The 19,425-nt window shown below is 33.8% G+C and overlaps 1 protein-coding gene across 1 annotated transcript in view; it reads right to left on the bottom strand.

Annotated features, from left to right (window-relative positions):
- CFAP47 (cilia and flagella associated protein 47) overlaps nt 1–19,425 on the bottom strand; it is a 427,534-nt gene that overhangs the window by 373,814 nt on the left and 34,295 nt on the right. Inside the window, exons 9-15 of the mRNA XM_015127166.3 lie at nt 16,408–16,597; nt 14,858–15,071; nt 12,104–12,259; nt 11,248–11,434; nt 11,054–11,150; nt 7,629–7,845; nt 7,086–7,327 (exon numbers count right to left, since the gene is read on the bottom strand). Coding sequence (XP_014982652.3) covers nt 7,086–7,327; nt 7,629–7,845; nt 11,054–11,150; nt 11,248–11,434; nt 12,104–12,259; nt 14,858–15,071; nt 16,408–16,597 — 1,303 coding nt within the window. The remainder of the gene's footprint in view (nt 1–7,085; nt 7,328–7,628; nt 7,846–11,053; nt 11,151–11,247; nt 11,435–12,103; nt 12,260–14,857; nt 15,072–16,407; nt 16,598–19,425) is intronic.

The raw sequence follows: 19,425 nt of genomic DNA, 5'->3' as shown, positions 1-19,425 counted from the left end.
ATGCTATTCCTATCACACTACCACTGACATTCTTCACAGAATTAGAAGAATATTATTTTAAAATTCATATGGAATGATAAAAAGAGCCCAAATAGCCCAGACAATCCTAACCAAAAGGAACAAACGTGGAGGCATCACATTATCCAACTTCCAGTTATCCATTTACTACAAGAATACAGCAATGAAAACAGCTTGGTACTGATAGAAAAACAGACATGTAGACCAATGGAACAGACTAGAGAGTCCAGAAGTAAAGCCACACATCTACAACTTTCTGATCTTTGACAAAATTGACAAAAACAAGCAACAGGGAAAGGACTCCCTATTCAACATATAGTGCTAGGATAACTGGCTAGCCATATGCAAAAACAATGAAGTTAGACCCTTTCCTTACACAACATACAAAAATCAACTCAAGATGCCTTACAGATTAAAATGTAAAGCCTAAAACTAAAAATCCTGGAAAATAACCTAATAAATAGCATTCTGGAGATAAGCCCTGGAAAAGATTTCATGATGAAGATGCCAAAAGCAATTGCAACAAAATCAAAAATTGACAAATGAGACCTAATTAAACTAAAGAGCTTCTGTACAGCAAAATTATTAATAGAGTAAAAATACAACCTACAGAATGGGAAAAAATATTTTCAAACTACGTATCTGACAAGTCTAATATTTAAAAATGGGCAAAGGATATGAACAGACATTTCTCAAAGTAAGACATTCATGCAGCCAACAAGCATATGAAAAAAAATTCTCAACATCACTGATCACTAGAGAAATGTAAATCAAAACCACAATGAGATACCATCTTACACCAGTGAGAATGGCTATTATTAAAAAGTCAAATAATAACCAATGCTGTTGAGGTTACAAAGAAAACAGAACACTTATACACTGCTGGTGGGAGTTTAAATTAGGTCAGCCACTGTGGAAACCAGTTTGGTATTTCTCCAAGAATTTAAAACAGAACTACCATTTGACCCAGCAATCCCATTATTGGGTATATAGCCAAAGGAATATAAATTATTCTACCATAATGACACATGCATGTGTCTGTCACTATTAACCATAGCAAACACACAAAATCAACCTAAATACCCATCCACACTAGACTTCATAATGAAAATGTGGTACATATATACCATGGAATACTACACAGCCACAAAAAAGAATGTGATCACGGCCTTTGCAGCAACCTTGATTGTAGCTGGAAGCCATTATCCTAAGCAAACTGATGCAGAAGCAGAAAATCAATACCACATGTTCTCATTTATAACTAGGAGCTAAACATAGAGTACACATGGACACAAAGAAGGGGAAAACAGACTTTGTGTACTACTTGAGGATGGAGGTTGGGAGGAGGGTGAGGATTGAAAACTACCTATTGGGTACTATGCTTATTACCTGAGGGTCAATCGGTACATAAAATCCATGTGACAGGCGATTTCCCAATGTAACAAACCTGCATACGTACCCCTGAACCTAAAATAAAAGTTTTTTAAAATGTATATTTTGTCTAATTGTTATACCATCACTCCAGCTTTCTTATGTTTCCTGTTTGCAAGTTTTTTATCCTCTTACTTTTATCCTGTTTCTTTGGATTTAAGCTACTGTTGTAGATTGTTTGTGGTAGATATTTCAGTTTTTGCTGTTGTTTTAATATCTAGTAGACAGTCCTTGCCTTTTTATTTGATACTTGTTTAATGCTTTCATATTTAGCACTAGAATGGATATATTTGAATTTATATCTGCTCTTTTATATTTTGTTTTATGTTTGGCTCATGTATTTTTATTCTTTATTCCACCTTTACTATGTTCTTTCGTACTAAGTGAATATTTTCCACTGACATTTTAATTTGTGTAATTATTTTCCCGTTTATGCTGTTTGTAGAAATGTTACTCTTACATAACCTTACTCCCCTTTTTCTCCTTTATGTGGTACTGTTATATTTATTGTCTATTTATGTTACAATCTCAACAATATATTTTTATAGCTATTTCTTTATGCAATTTTGCTTTACATAAGCTGGAAAGACAAAGAGAGCAATTATGTATGTACATATATAATCACATATATATATACACATATATATATGTTTGTGATATTAACCTTCTTATTGTCCAAATAAATAAATATAATACATGTGAAAAATACTTGGGGAAACAGTTTCAAGTACATAGGAGGAGGGTAAAGCTAAGGAAACTTTGTGTCCATAGCAAAAGAGGTTTGGGGAAGAGTTTTTTCAGATGAGAACATTGTTGCCCTAAACAAAATGAGGGTACTGTTGGGAAGAGGAACCAACATCAGATATGAATTTAGCAATGCCTGCCAAAATAAGAGAGAGATATAAACAAATAATTGTTGATGACATAACAAATGCATAATAGGAGTAGAAACAAAGGGTAAAAAAAACCTAAATTAGTCAAAAAGCTAGAGGAAACTTCATTATATGGAGGTGGCATGTGAATTGTGACATGAAGGATGATCAGGAATTCTGCAGAAAGACAAATCCTGGGGCATCTGTAAAAGTCAGGTTACAGAACAGCTTTTTCCTGTTCTTTGGGGTTTGGGGAAGATTGTGATGGGAAGTAATTTCTGCAAAGAAGATTCAGTCCTATAAATAAAGCCATCTTAGTGCGCTGAGAAGAGTTGAAAGCAGTGAAAGAATTATACATCCATGTTGACAGGTCAGCTTGAGAAGAATTTTCTCCCTCCAATGAGCACAGTTATATATTTTTTTCTTCAGGAATATTAAGAATACCAGGGGTATGCGAAAGAAACTGGATGGCTGTGAAGCAAAACAAAGCATTTCTCCCCAATATATTAAGACTGTTAAATTAAAAACACAGGAGAAAACTGGGCCTCAGCCTCTGTTTGCCTGATGTTGGGACGTAAATCCTTCCTTACTGGAGATGCCACTTGCTTACTGCCCCAGAGAAGACATCAGCAGGCACCAGAGAAATCTGGGAGCAGATTTTAGGTGTACATTTAAGATATTCTAGACAAACCTTCTTCAGTTTCTTTGAACAGGTATCAAACAGTGGTTGTTGTATTATCAGCATTCCAGCTATAGGTTCTGACCAACCATCTGATACTATGCTAAGAGTGTTTAAAAAGCTCAACACCCTATACTTTTCCTTGTATTAATATTTCTCTATTCTAACTAGGGAGGAATGGGCTGGGCTTGCCTTACGGCTGCCATGGTAAAATCCACCTTCTTATATTTTTCTGCCTTTTAAAAGACTGGAACTGCATTCTCCTTTGTCTTGCTATGCTAAGATGTATTGCTCTTTGTTAAAATACTATTTAAATAAGACCTGTAAGCCACTGCCTTGAGAGATACTTTCGAACTGAGGCCTCTCCTATGTGATCAGCACAGCATGCATCAATAAATTTCTGCTGGTTTTCCTTTTGTTGTTCTGACTTTTGTTTTCAAGAGAGTATCTCAGTTAAAAATGTATGAGGATTGAGAAAATAAATTAGATTTTCTCCCCTTCAGCTGGATTGAGCAAGGCTGGGACTGGTAGAGCTGGTACTGCATATAACCAAGGAGTGAGAGAAGTGAGAAAGAGAGAGTGAATTGATCAAAAACAAGTTCATGGATTGTGTGATTCAAGGTTTTAGTAAGGATAAAGATAACAAAGACAAAAACAAAACAAGACAAGCAGAAGCATGAACAATACCCACAGAAAAAGTCAAATTAGAAGTGAATTCTGTCTCAGAAAATATCAATCCACTCTTGGCCAGGCATGGTGGCTCATGCCTATAATCCCAGCACTTTGAGAGGACGAGACAGGCAGATCACCTGAGGTCGGGAGTTCGAGACCAGCCTGACCAACATGGAGAAACCCTGTCTCTACTAAAAAATACAAAATTAGCTGGGCCAGGTGACGCATGCCTGTAATCCCAGCTACTTGGAAGGCTGAGGCAGGAGAATCGCTTGAACACGGGAGGTGGAGGTTGTGCTGAGCTGAGATCGCGCCACTGCACTCCAGCCTGGGCAACAAGAGTGAAACTTTGTCTCAAAAAAAAAAAAAAGAAAAAATAAAATATCAATCCACTATTATATTCCTCCCTTACAATATCCACTATCAAACACAAACACAAAACCTATCATGCTTCAGGGAAAAAGGAAAAAGACATAAATTTTAATTTGGAATTATTCATTTTAGTTTATAAAAATATAGAGAGAGGCATATGATTAAATGTATTGTCCATGATGCAAAACTGATATAGCACAAGAAAAACCGCTTGGTAAAAAGTCACTTTCTATTTATAAAATGGTAAAAACAATATGAAATTGAGTAATCATTCTATAAATATTCTGAGAAAAGGAACATAAGCAAAACTGTATATGCTACAAATTACACTTTTTTCAATGCTATATGAGATAGATTTGAGGATTACATCATTGTATTCTTAAAAAGAACTTAAGTACTAATGGCATTAGTTACACAAAAATTTTATTTGAAATTAAATATATTTGTGTGTTTGTACCTTGGTAATTGTTTGGTTAAAAATTATAAGAGGTGTCATGAGCAACCAAAGAAAATAAAAGTAAATGTAAAAACCTCTCCTGTAAAAATAAGAGTTCTAAAGATCATAAGAAGCATAACTGGTGCTCCAGTTTATAATATCATAATTCCACTTCTCTTTTACAAAAATTAAATATCATCATTACATTTCCATGGCAGCCATAAGGCAAGTTCAGCCCATTCCTCCCTAGTTAGAATAGAGAAATATTAATACAAGGAGAAGTATAGGGTAGTGTGCTTTTTAAACACTCTTAGCACAGTATCAGATGGTTGGTCAGCACCTGTAGCTGGAATGCTGATAATACAACAACTACTGTTTGATACCTGTTCAAACAAACTGAAGAAAGTTTATGTAGAATATCTTAAATACACAGAAATATGTTCTTCTCTAATTACTCTCTCAGTATTTCAATAGATTGAGGCAAGATCCAGTATTTTCAGTATTATAATTTATAAAGAGCTCAGTCAAGTGAATCTGTGAAATATTGATGAAAGTATACCTCAGATACTTAATAAATTATGATCTAGAATGGTTTTAAATCAATCCACATTAATAAGAATATCAAATAGCTGTGTCAGTGATCTCCAGACCTAATGAAGGGACTGTCCTACTCTTCCACTTGTTAAATTTGTCAAAATCTCTATCTACACATTCACACTAAAATCAAGTAAATTTAAAACTTAAGATTGTTTTTATAACACTCCCTGTTACAAGCACTTTCAGAGTTATGTAAAATACTGATTTGGAAATGACTGATACTCACAAGAAAATATGTTTAAGGCAAGATTTCTACACACCAGGACTCGTCTGAAATATGAAGTACAGTCTATTTCTATTTAGACCCTAAATAATTACTATTGCTAAATTAGACTTAAAGAGGGAGCGAGGGGAAGGGGAAGGGAAATAGAAAGGGAAGAAAGGAGGGAGGAAAGATGGAAGGAAGCAGGGAGTAAAGGTTTACTAATGAGGATGGATGGAAAGGTACAGAATAGGTTATTACTCTGAGGATCATTTCAGGAAAAAAATTCCGAACAGATTTAGAAAATTTTCATAATACAATGGCTATCCATTTATTCGGCCCCTACTCTTTGCCAGGCATTAGAGAAGTTTCCCAAACATTTAATCTTTGAGATGTATTCATCTCTCCGTTTTACAGATGAGGAAACTTGTATTCATAGAGTACTTTGCTTAAGTTAAAATAGCTAGTGAGCAGCTAAGATTATCCAAAGTCTGTTTTACTTTCCATTCATGCAAAATTGGACTTTGGCTGTTATAAAGCACCAAATGAGTCACTATAGATACAAAGATCCAGTCTTTTCATCTAGCTGCAAAGGCATGACATGTACATAAAACAAAGATACCGTATTGATCATTCAACTTCTAAATTGCAATCTTATTTCCTAAATGATAGCTTGTGCCATCATGAGGTCCTCACAGCACATCACAAGGATGTTTGCCAAATCTGACAGGCTACTAAATAAGTCACAGTTTAGCAGTTACGAGTGTTCATGTTATAGCGGGTGTACCATGTGGAATTATAGACTCCAGGGAATGGCGGAAGCAAGGTGAAGAGGATGGTTCATAAACACAGGGCACATCAAAAATGGTATATCTGAGATTGTCTTCTATTAATTAAAAATCATCTTATTTAGTTTTAAGTTCTTAATTTTATTAATTGGATTTTATGAGTTGTATTAAATATTGACTGTAAGTAGTTTCTAGATCTTTCTAAAAGAATTCATACTCTAGAAAAATATGTCATTCTGAATCATAGATTATCATCATGATCTAACTAAAACTAAACAAAATTTATTTTGTCCATAGGCATCTGTGATGATCAATTTTATTTGTCAACTGTTCCAGGCTGTAGGGCTCAGTTATTTGGTTAAACTCCAGTCCAGATGTTGTTGTGAAAGTGTGTTTTTTTTTTTTTTATGTAATTAACACTTAAATCAGTAGGCTTTTTGAAACAGTTAATTGACAAAGACTATATACATTCAAGGTATACAACATAATGATTTGATATGCATATATAATATAATAATTATCACAATCAGTTAATTAACACACAGATTACCTTTCATAATGTGGGTGGGTCTCATCCAGTTATTTGAAAGCCTTAACAGAAAAGACTGATGTCCCAGGAGGAATAATAAATTCTGCCTCCAGAATGCCTTTGGACTCAAGACTCCACCATCAACTCTTCCCTGTATCTCCAGTCTACCACCCTGCCCTGCAAATTTCAAACTTGCCAGCCCACACAACCACACAACCTGTGAGCCAGAACCAGTTCCTTAGAATGTCTCTCTCTTTATCTCTCTCTCTCTCTCTCTCCCTGTTGGTCTGTGTCTCTGGAGAACCCTAATAAGGGTTCCATATTTCCAAATCATATTATATCTGTAAAAATAAATACCCCTGATGACAGTATCTGATTTACTTCTGTACTCTTGGTACCAGTACACAGTACACACTCCATAAATACTACCAGAATACATGAATACATGAAAAAATAAATGTTTGAATCAAACAAACAATAAACCATTACCTTTAGCTGGACAAATAGAAAATGCTATCCCTCTTCCTGTGTTTACGGGTTGCCATTGAAACTGAGCACGACAATTCTGATGATTATACAATCTAACTGTCCCCCGAAAACATGTTTTCATAAAGAAGCCTCGTGGTCTTAATACTAGCTCATTAGAAGATAGCTCAAGTGTTACTAGCCGGACAACTGCCATCACTAGGATGTGTCCACTGGGTACGTTGTTCACTGTAAAGGTGAAAGACCTGTAATGCAGCAAAAGCATCCAAATTTAACTCATAATAGATATCTGTGATTATAGAATTCAGCTACATGTAAAATGCACATAGCATTGATTAACATCCACAATTCTTAGCATGCAATACTTTATGAAAGATAATTAGATTGTTACTAAACTATCAATCTATATATCTAAAAATTGATGCACATATAGCTTCTAGGTTTGGAGAACAAATATATACAATACAATTATTCAGGCAAATAAATACATATTCTACAAAAGTACACTTTGATTCTAACAAACAGAAATTCAAAAATAACTCCTACTTCCAAAATTTTCCAATGGTGGGAGATTCAAATACCACCGAAATATAAGTACTAGATGTAGGTGGAATCACATGTGAAAATTGGTTGGTCTTCTGAAGTTCTTCTAAATTAGTATCTAACTGGAGCAAAACATGCATAGGTAGCATATTAATAACATGAAGTAGACGAGTATTTGGAGAGTTCACACAAATATTACCGAAGTTAAGAACAGAAGGCCCTGAAAAAAATGAAAAGTATTTTAAGTTTAAAGATGGCAAATGAGTTCCCTTACTTTTTAAGCTTTCAAAATAAATTTTGATCAATCAATTTGTATCAAAATGAAATTTTAAAAAATACAATAATATCAGAAATTATTAAATAAGCATTTTTTTTCTAGATGACCATAATTAAATGTTTGGACATTATTGGCTATAATTCAATATAAATATATTCTAATTATATGGAAAATTATATGACTAAATAAGAACCATTCACTATAACTTATCTTAGCACCTTAATTTGCAACACGTCAACACCTCCTCTATTCCCACTAGTGCAAGTATTTTGTTTACTTATCTATAATTTACGGAAACTGATAAATTTCCCATGACCCATTGCTTAAGTTTTCCCCTTAAAATGCCCAGGATTTTATATCAAAGCAATTTTAATAATTTTAAGCTTTGCCCTGCCTTTAACAGCTTACTTTAGTTAAAACTGGCATATAGTAAACTGAACATACTTAAAGTATAGAATTTCATTAGTGTTCGTATACGTATACACCTGTGAAACAATCACCACGATAAAGAGTGAACATTCACCACTCCAAACATTTTGTGGCCCTTTACATTCCTTCTCTCCCACCATTCTCCATGTTTTATATGCTGAATTCCCCCTAGAGAGAGAATCAGCCCATGCACACCAATCAATCATCCTTTGTCCACATCTTCCTCATGGTCACCTTAACTGTGGTTAGAATGAAATGAGAACTCCCACTTCAGACCATTATAGCCACTACTTCTTTAATCATAATTGTCCTTCAATCAGTTGGTGAAAACAGACCTAGAAGGGTATACTGTACAGCACTTCTGCAAGGTTAAAAAGGAGTTTTCACTTGTTCTCCTAACTCACAGTCAGCCCAGATGCCTCATGTCTTTACCTCACACAGGTATCTGTCTCTGCTCAAATATACTTCTCAGAGATGTTAACCACCTGGTAAAAGAGACTCTCCATGAAAACATTCTATTATTCTCGATCTACTTAACCTGCTTTATGTTTCTTCACACCTTGTATACCAATGATGTATTGTATAAGGATAGGTTTATTATCTTCCTCCCACCCCACCCAAATGTAATCTCTATGAGAGCAGGGGCTCAGTCTGTTTTCTTCATTGCTGTGTCTCCAGAACCCAGAACTGTGTCTAGTATATGGTGGTCATTCAATTAACACTTATAAAATGACTGAATGGATAAAGGAATTACAATTATACTTTAAGCATTTTCTAATGCAGCATACTCATCTTACGGATGAAGTGTTTTCACTAAAACTTTCTAAACACTTATTATGTGTAAGGCACTCAGTTCACACAATTATACTATTGGGTAGGCAATATTATCACTTCCCATTTCACAAATGAAGAAACCGAGACCCGTAGAGGTAAACCCTAATGTCACTGCACTAGTAGGTTGCAGAACCAAACCCAGTTTGGTCTCATTACAGAGCCTTCCTACTCTATAGCACACACGGTGTTCCTGAAGCATACAAACACAATTCCAGAGGGAACTAAGCTAAGAATCCAAGTTGCAGGCATATCTACATTATGCTACAGATAAACACATACACAGAAAATTTTCTATAATAAGAAAGCAAATATTTGAATAAAAAATTGGGCAAATAGGCCAGGCGCGGTGGCTCATGCCTGTAATCCCAGCACTTTGGGAGACCAAAGCAGGCGGATCACAAGGTCAGGAGATCGAGACCATCCTGGCTAACACAGTGAAACCCCGTCTGTACTAAAAATACAAAAAATTAGCCAGGTGTGGTGGCAGGCGCCTGTAGTCCCAGCTACTCGGGAGGTTGAGGCAGGAGAATGGCGTGAACCCGGGAGGCAGAGCTTGCAGTAAGCTGAGATCACACCACTGCACTCCAGCCTGGGCGACATAGCAAGACTCCGTTTCAATAAATAAATAAATAAATAAATAAATAAATAAATAAATAAATGGGCAAAGAATTTAAAAGACATTTCTCCAAAGACTATATACGACATACATAGACATTTGTCTAAGTAAGTACATGAAAATACATTCAAAATCTTATTCATTTAGGGAAATGAATATCAAATCCACAATGAGATAACATTTCATACTCACTAGTAGGTCTATAATCAAAAAGACAGAAAATAACAGTGCTAGTGAGAATGTTGAAGAAATTGTGACCCTTATACATTGCTGATAGGATTACAACTTTGTGCAATCACTTTGGAAAACATTTTAGAGGGTTTTTTTTTTTTAAGTTAGATATAAATTTATTGTACAACCCAGAAATTCCACTCCTAGAAATCAGATAATTTTATGTGAATGTTCATAGCAGCATTATTGATCACAGCCTCAAACTGAAAACAACTCAATGTCCATCAACTGGGGAACTGATAAACAAAATGTGGTATACTCATAAAACAGGGTGCTGTTTCAACAGAAAAAGGACAAAAATATTCATACTACCACATGGGTGAACCTCAAAAACATTATGCTAAGTGTAACGAGCAATATATGAAAGACTAGATATTGCATAATTCCATTTATTTTCAGAATAGGCAACTGTATAGAGATAGAAAGTTGATTAATGGTTGTCTGAGGCAAGGGGTAGAAATAGTAACGGATCGGGGCACGGTGGCTCACACCTGTCAACCCAGCATTTTGGAAGGCCAAGGCTGGTGGGTCACTTTAGGTCAGGAGTTCAAGACCAGCCTGGCCAACATGGTGAAACCACATCACAACTAAAAATACAAAAAATTAGCTGGATGTGGTGGCGCTGCACCTGTAATCCTAGCTACTCGAGAGACTGAGTCAGGAGAATCACTTGAACCTGGGAGGTGGAGGTTGTAGTGAACTGAGATCATGCCACTGTATTATAGCCTGAGCAACAGAGTGAGACTGTCTCAAAAAGATAAAAAAGAAAGAAAGAAAGAAAGAGAGAGTAACTGCATACGGGCATGACAGTGATGGCAGCATTCTAAAATTAAATTGCGAAGGTGGTTATATAACTTTAAATTTACTAAAGTTCATTCTCATTCTCTCAGTCATACTTAATGAATATGACTACTCCGAAGACTTCTTATATTTCCAAAGGTGATACTTGCATACTTTAAATTTTATGAAATATAAATAATACTTTAAGAAATCTTTTTTATAAAAAACTAAAGGCTATAGTAGGTTTTTGTGTATTCTCACCAACAATTACTTGATGAATTTGCTTTGGTGTCAAAATGAAGCTGCAATCACGTTTTTCCTGCGGTGTGGATGGTTCTGATTTAAGTCTCTTGTGAACCTGTAAAAAAATCATATTTTTCCAGAATTATTCATTATTAGCAAAAGCTATTTTAAGAAATCTCATGGAATAACCAAATGTAAAATATTACACATGCCTTTCTTCTCAGGGACTCTTCCTCCTGGGATGCTATACTCCTAGTGGTTAACAGTCTATTAGCTCTGATTGAATTCGCTGCTGAAGACAGCTCCTCTTCTATTTCCGCTTCTGAGAGTGAGGGTGACTTTAGACCTGATCCTGGCTCTAAGCCTATGTCTGTATCATCATATGAATACATGTGCTCCCTATAAAATTAATAATAAGAATAATCAGTAATTGAGGTCAAGTCATTCAGAAAATGCATCTGTCAATTCAAGCATTTCCCATAGTGGATACTGCTGCCGCCTCACTCATATCCACTTAACCAGACTGGTGCACTAATCCACATAAAATTGTCCTCTGCTGAGGAGACTCCCTTCTCAAACACCTCATTGAGGAAATTATGCTCATGCCTGCCACACCCAAGGACAGTCAATGACTGATATGGAACACAAAAGACAAGCCCCTTTGGCTCAAGCCAGCAACAACTATGTGGTAACATTTAGTCTCAAGAGACCCTGAGTGTCAACTTTACTTGAAACACATCTTTCCTCAGCTCTCACGCCTTCCCTATTCTGCTTCCCTCATTCTGTACAGGTTTCTCCTGAGAGCACACACTCCATAAATCATAGGCACTGGAATCCCTGTCTCAAGATCTGCTTCTGGGGAAACCCATCTAAGACAATTCCAAGTCAAAAGGTAACAAAAGAAATAATTGTAGTTAAAGCAGTTCAGTGTTTTGCTTTTATCATGTATCGAAATGTAGTTTACAACATCTAAAAGAAAAAAGAAACCAAAGAGTAAAAAAAAAAAAAAAATTCTGACTCTGTAGACACCATGATCTGTTGCATATTTTTTGAGGAACTGAACATTACCTCTTTGCTTGTTTCTTCTGCAAGCGCACACTTCTTAAATATTTAAGATACAATGCATAATAGTTTTCATGTAATTTATTTCGCTGTTTTTCAAGTGCAGTATATGCATAATCAGGATTCACATAGTCAAATCTTGGAATTTTTGTGAAAATTGGCCTGCAATATAAGCAAGTCATGTTAATATTTTTATATATGCATTTGTTCAATCAGTATTTATTGACAGCCTCCTAGCCAATTTCCACATGAGGTGTTGGGTGTGGAATGGCAAATAGGACAGATTCTAGTCCTTCCCCTCATATGCTATTCTATATCAAGACATGATTGCATGTAGAACTAGAGCGAAGCCTATTTTTTCTTAATCTAATCAAAAACCAATCCATTGTAAGGTCACTCGGATGTAATGTTGCCTATTCTAAACCCATCTTTGAAGAAGTAGTCAGATAGGCAATTTGGACAGTGCTAGATTACAGATAAGACTCCAAGAAACTAGATCTGAATCTCACTAGTGTTTCCTAAAAGTTAACTGTTTTTAGATCATTATAATCAAAATTAGAAAAAAAAATGTAGAATAATGAATCTTTTTTCTAAACATGCTACCTCCTTCAAACTTCACAGCTTATGAAATAACCATCAACAATAAACCTATATAGAGGAAACAATTCATAAAAGAACTGTGAATTACTTTATATCTAAGATTCACTCAACTGGGTTTATGCTCTTCCTTTTTACCCACCATATATTTTCAATAAAAAACAAAATGTCCAAGTATTCACACTTTCTGGCTTTGGTCTACCTCAATCTTCAGCAAATGTTCTTAATCATTAGGATATTCACCCTCAATAATTAAAACATAAGCATGAAGATATTAGTCACAAAGTCAAATGAAAATTAATTTTTCTTCTTGTCTTCAACAATTCCTCAATGTTTACAGTAGTATAGCTTTAACTGTGTTAAATTCTTTAAGAGAGTGAAAAAACAAGACAGCACACAAAGGCTTTGTTGTTCAAAGACAATTTTTGATATTTAAATTTTCCTTCAAGCTCTGAGACACTTAATCACCTTTAGAACCTAGAAATAATTCCTACATATTTTTGAAGTCCTGAGACCTCTAACAAGTAGAGAGGGATAAGGAAATAAGTAGTGGTGTAAATGCCTTAAATGAGAAAGAGCTGACTATTAACATATCTAAATCCTTATCAGCTCCTTAGAGAAACATCTACAAATACCTCTGCAGCTTAAGGAGGATAAGTTATTTTAAAATATGCAAAGTACAGGGGACAAAAATTACTATGGAAATAAAGTATTTTTCCTCATTTATTTATTCAAAAATATTTACCAAGTGCCTACTCTATGCCTCACACTGTTCTAAGCACAAGGCATACTACAGTAAATAAAAACTAGACAAAAATCCCCACCTTATTTTCTTCTCAAAAATTGAAAAGGTAAAATGCATTAAAATGAAATCGAAATTACAATTATCAACACGTAAATATACTATAAAATTTATTTCATTACTTAAAGTTACTAATTGTTAGCCAGAAAACATAAGGACTAAATACTGCCTTAACTATTAATATGAAAAAGTGTTCATTGAGAAAAATAATTATGGTCAGGGGGTAAATAGTAAATACTTAGCCTTATTTTTAAAATTCTGCTATTTTTAGATCATCTGATTAATACAGAAAGACAGAAACAAAATGTTAATATTAAATTAACACATTATATCTCTATATAGATACATATATAGATATATGCATATATACCTATATAGATACATAGATATATCTCTGTATAGATGTGTATAACTTTAAGAAAGAGTTGAAAAAAGTACATTAAAAATTATTGCTAGAAGCCACCTCTGCAGGGTGGGAGTGAACAGAATGAGCCAGAGAAAAAAACAGAATTTTCTTTTCTATAATACACAATTATTTAAAATGCAGTCTGAGTGGTTTTTATGTTTCTGTGTTTTATGGTGTTTGTCAAGTAATAATTTTTAAAAAGGCTAATTTGGATGGAATTTGTAAAACAATAAGAGACACTACAGAAAAACCTGAACTTTTCCAATTGTAAACAATAAAACAATTATGTCTTAAAAATCAAATGATATTGCAAGAAAATGTCTGCAGAATTAAGTGAGCTTAATAACTAACCAAAGCTAAAAAGACAAGTGCAGAAAGCCCAGAGCCATTATAAAGTTTGGATAATTTACTAGTAGTATACAAGCAGGCAGAAAAAAAAAAAAAAAATGTGCCTTGGAAGGGGTCAAACAAAGATGATAATGATGATGATGATAACCATGATTGTTTTACACAATTTTATTTTATTTTTTAGCTTAAATAAACTCAAGCTTTCAACCATACTTAATAAACATTACTACTCTAAGGACCTGTTACATTTCCAAAGATGATTATTTATATTATTCTTCTATACTTGTCAATAGCATATTTTAAGAACATTTTATATACCATTCACTTCCTGGCAAGTACATATTGAGGTGAAAAGAGGTTCTAACCTAAAACAAACACAGTGGCATTCAACAACCATCTCACTCCATGTAAAAAAAAAAAAAAAAAAAAAAAAGGAAAAGATAATTGCAGTTTTATCATTATTATGATTATTATTGCTATCATTAGTGTTAAACAGCAGGATCTGATGATGATCCTGATCATCATCATCATCTGATGATGATGACTCTACATGTCATGTTGTCCATTATGCTATTCCAAATTTCAGGGTTTTAATATTTCATGTTACCTGAAATGTTTATCATGGTCTTTAGACCTGATAGTTGCAGCTCGGTCATTGGGAAAGGCTAACAGCACATCCTTCACCGGCTCTTCACATGAGCGATGATTGTGAGTGCGTGTCGTGGCTGATTGAAGCATTGCAACAGGTGCATAATTCTTGCGTTTTGCCAAGTCTTTGCCCACAAAATTTCCCGTGGGATTACGGATCAAAGGCAACATACCTTTTATAGAATTGAATATAAGTTTATAAATGGTATTTTTAATTTCAACTTTAAAAACAATAACCATGAATTAATTAATACACTAGATAATTGATTCTAACTTAAATGCTCAACTCCTAAACACATTTGGAAAATACAAATCATTAATAAGAAAAAGACCTACACACAATTTAGCAAAATAATAAAATGAATAATAAAAATGCATATATAAAAATATAAAATATGATAACTTGAAGGATTTAGGTTGACCCATATGAAACTCAATTTTTTGTTGGTCCAAAACAGGTGAATATCAGCAACTTCATATGGTTCAACATATAAAAGATAATGAGGAATTAGATAAAACAGTAGCAACAAATCCGTGGAATAGTCAAAAACAGTTGATATTATAAACTGCCTCAACAACAAAACTAAGAATAATAAAATATAAAAACCATGAAAATATTAAATAAACTGTATACATCAATAAACTGGTGCTATTCAAAGCACAGTCCTCAGAATGGCAGTAATGGCAGTGTCAGCATCTACTGGGAACATTGTAAATGTATGAGTCTTTGAGCCATAACAAGGACAAGCTTAATAATCATTGCCGGGATGCAAGGCATTGATATGTGTTTTAACAGGGCTTTTAGGTGATTTTGATGCATGTTAAAAGATGAGAACCCCTGGGTCAGATCATATTATATATATATTACATATGTTATATTATATATGTATTACATATTATATATTACATATATTATATATACTATATTATATAAAATATATATTATATGTAATATATTCTATATGTAATTATATATTATATATGTAATACATGATATATAACATATGTAATACATATATGTTATATATGATATGTATGTTATATATGTGTTACATATGTTATATATGTAATACATATATCATATAATACATATATAACATACATATATGCAATACATATAACATACATATCATATATTATATAGTACATAAATAATATATAATATATAATGTATGTAATACATATATAATATATAATATATATAAAATATGTATATGTTATATATGTATATGTAATATATGTATATATGTAATATATTCATATGTAACATGTAAACATTACATATATATTACATATGTAATATAATTGCATACATAATACATATGCAATATATATGTTATATATATTATATATATATGTCTTTAGACCTGATAGTTGCAGTTCGGTCATTGGGAAATGCTAACAGCACTTCCTTCACATATATGTGCATGTGTAATAAGCAATTAGTATATTAAAATAATATTAACAACAATAACAACAAAGCCAGATGGGCATTACACAATAGCATACCAGCATCAAATTTCATCACAACTTTCTTGGTCGAAGCTTTGCAGATGCTGTTGAAATTTAAATACATGTGATAGAAAGGTTTTATCGATAAAGACTGCAAATCTTTTTCTGCCACTAAACCAATAATCTCTATCTTCTGCTTCACTTTGAAGACTCCAAGTTGATGTGGAACAAATGAACACATCACATCCTAAAAAAAAAGGATGAAAAGTAACCAATAATAAATTGGTAGGAAAAATGTTAAAAGCAAATCTAAAAAAAAAATAGTTAATAAAATTTCAAGGAAAGCTAGTTCATAATGGTAATATGAAAGTACTTCAGAAATATACCGCATTGACAAACTTTTGAAATGTTCATTACTGGAAAATTATTTAAGAAAAAGTAAACATAGTACCAAAGCAAATTCAGAATGGTGGATTAAGGACTTCCAAAAACCTACTTCTCCAGAAAAGGAAAGAGAACACTGGCAATAAAAATTGTCAAAATGTAGTCCTTTCCGATATTTGAAGATTACCTAAAGGCTTACAAAAATCCAAAGAGTGATCCGCCCGCCTCGGCCTCCCAAAGTGCTGGGATTACAGGCGTGAACCACCGCACCCGGCCAACAAATAGATTTAAAAGTTTGAGCTAAAATTCTTACAGAAAAACATGGGAACAAAACTTAATGACCTCAGACAGTATATGACTACTTAGATACAATACTAAATGCACAAGAGACAAAAGAAAAAAATAGATAAATTGAACTTAATCAAAAGTATTACTTTTATCCTTCAAAGGTAACTATCAAGAAAGTGGGAAGACAATTCACAGGATGGAATACAATATTTGTGATTTCTGTATCTGTCAAAGGACTTATATTGAGAATATACAAAGAACTCTTGCAATTCCATAACAAAAAGACAGCCCAATTAAAAAATAGTAAAATATATTCTATTAGTTTTCTATTTTGGCAATAAAAAATTACCAAAACACTTGTTGACTAAAATAACTCCAATTTCTTATCTTACACTTGTCAGAAGCCTAACACAGGATGAAAATCAAGGTGTCAGCAGGATTGTTTATTTCTGGAAGCTCTAGCACAGAATCTGCTTTCTTGCCTTTTCCAGATTCCAGAAGCCACCCCATTCCTCAACTTATGCACCCCACCCCCTTCCACCTTCACAGCCAGAAATCAATGGACAGTAAAGTCTTCCATCACTTTGACACTGATATATTTTCTGTCCTCCATTTCCACTTTTAAGGAACCTGAGAGTATATAGGGTTCACCTGGATAATCCAGGTTAATTTTCCTATTTTAAGGTGGGTTGATTAAAAGTCTTAATTTCAAGTGAAACCTGAATTCTGCTTTGCCATAGAACATCACATGTTCATAATTTCTAGGGATCGGGATAGAGATATTTTAGGGGGTCATTATTCTGCCTATCATAGATATGCATAAATATTTCTCCAAAGAAAATATACAAATGGACAATAAGTACATGAAAATATATTTGTCATCATTAGTTACTGGGGACATTTAAATGAAAACCATAAGGACATGCCACTTTGTACCCATTGGGATGGCTATAATAAAAAAAAGAAGTACATTAACAAGTGTGGTGGAGGGTATGGGTAAATTGGAATGTTCATTGATTGCTGGTGGGAATATAAAATGGTACAGTCACTTTGGAAAATAGTATGACAGTTTCTTCAAAAGTTCAACATAGAGTTTTCATATGACCCCAACAATTCCACTCTTCGGTGTATTTCAACAATATTAAGAAATCTGTCCACACAAAACGTTGCACGTGAATGTTTATAGCAGCATTATTCATTATAGCCAAAAAGTGGAAACCACCCAAATGTCCCTCAGTTGATGACCGGATAAACAAAAGGTGGTATATCCATACAAAAAATATAATTTGGCTATAAAAATGAAGCATTAATACATATTACAATGTGCATGAACCTTGAAAATATTATGCTAAATGAAATAAACCATACACAAAATGCCTTATATAAACATAATATTTAGAGAAAATGACCCAAACTGGAAAACCAACTGACAGAGAATAGATTAATACTTGCCAGAGGCTGATGAATGAGGAGAAGGGGAATGACTGTTAATGGACATGGGGTTTCTTTTTGGGGTGAAGAGAACGTTGTGGAATTAGTGCTAATGTGTGTACTCCCTGAACATATTAAGATCACTGAATTGTATACTATAATGTGTGAATTTTACAGTATGTAAATTACATATCAATAAAGTTGTGATTTAAAAAGAATAATCTGATCACACTTCTAAATAGTCAAAGGCCATTTGACCAGTCTGTGCAGGCCACAGTTCTCCAGTGTCTACTATACTTCTTACATTCACATTTTTACTAATTTGAAAATTATTAGTGTTGGAAAAATTCATACATGTAGAGGGTTAAAAATAATATTGGGGAGTTAGCTATTAGGTAAGTTTTGAAAGATGCATATGTTACTGGAGAAAAATAATTGAGTCGGTAGGTTTAAGAGACTTGGACTACAGGAAATCTAGGAAGCAGTTAAAAAGAAAACGTTTAGTATAAAGTGGTTAACATTTGTTGCTATTCTATGAAAACTGATAACATCTATCCAAATTTGGAGAAAGAGAGTCATACTAATGAAGCAGTAAGAGATATAAATAGGAGCTGCATGTATATAAACATGCATACAATAGTTCTTAATTGCAATTGGGAGAAAGCTTCCTTCGATAACTTTATGAACTGCATCACTGCGGTGGAAGAAAGATGATAACATAAGAAACTGAGGAGAAACTGAAAGCATTCATGTTTGCTGTATTTAAGGCAGGGTTCAGCAAACTTTTTCTGTAAATTGCCAGAGAGTGAATGCTTTAGGTTTCATGGGGCATAAGTCTTCTCACAACCACTCAAGTCTGTCTTTTTTTTTTTTTTTTTTTTTGGAGACGGAGTCTCGCTCTGTTATGAGACTGGAGTGCTGGAGTGCAGTGGTGTGATCTCAGCTCACTGCAACCTCCGCCTCCTGGGTTCA

The sequence above is a fragment of the Macaca mulatta genome, chromosome X, assembly GCF_049350105.2.
Source record: "Macaca mulatta isolate MMU2019108-1 chromosome X, T2T-MMU8v2.0, whole genome shotgun sequence".
In the NCBI taxonomy this organism is placed as follows: domain Eukaryota; kingdom Metazoa; phylum Chordata; class Mammalia; order Primates; family Cercopithecidae; genus Macaca; species Macaca mulatta.
The sequence above is the reverse complement of the archived record's forward strand: the minus strand, read 5'-3'. Positions and strand labels throughout refer to the sequence as shown.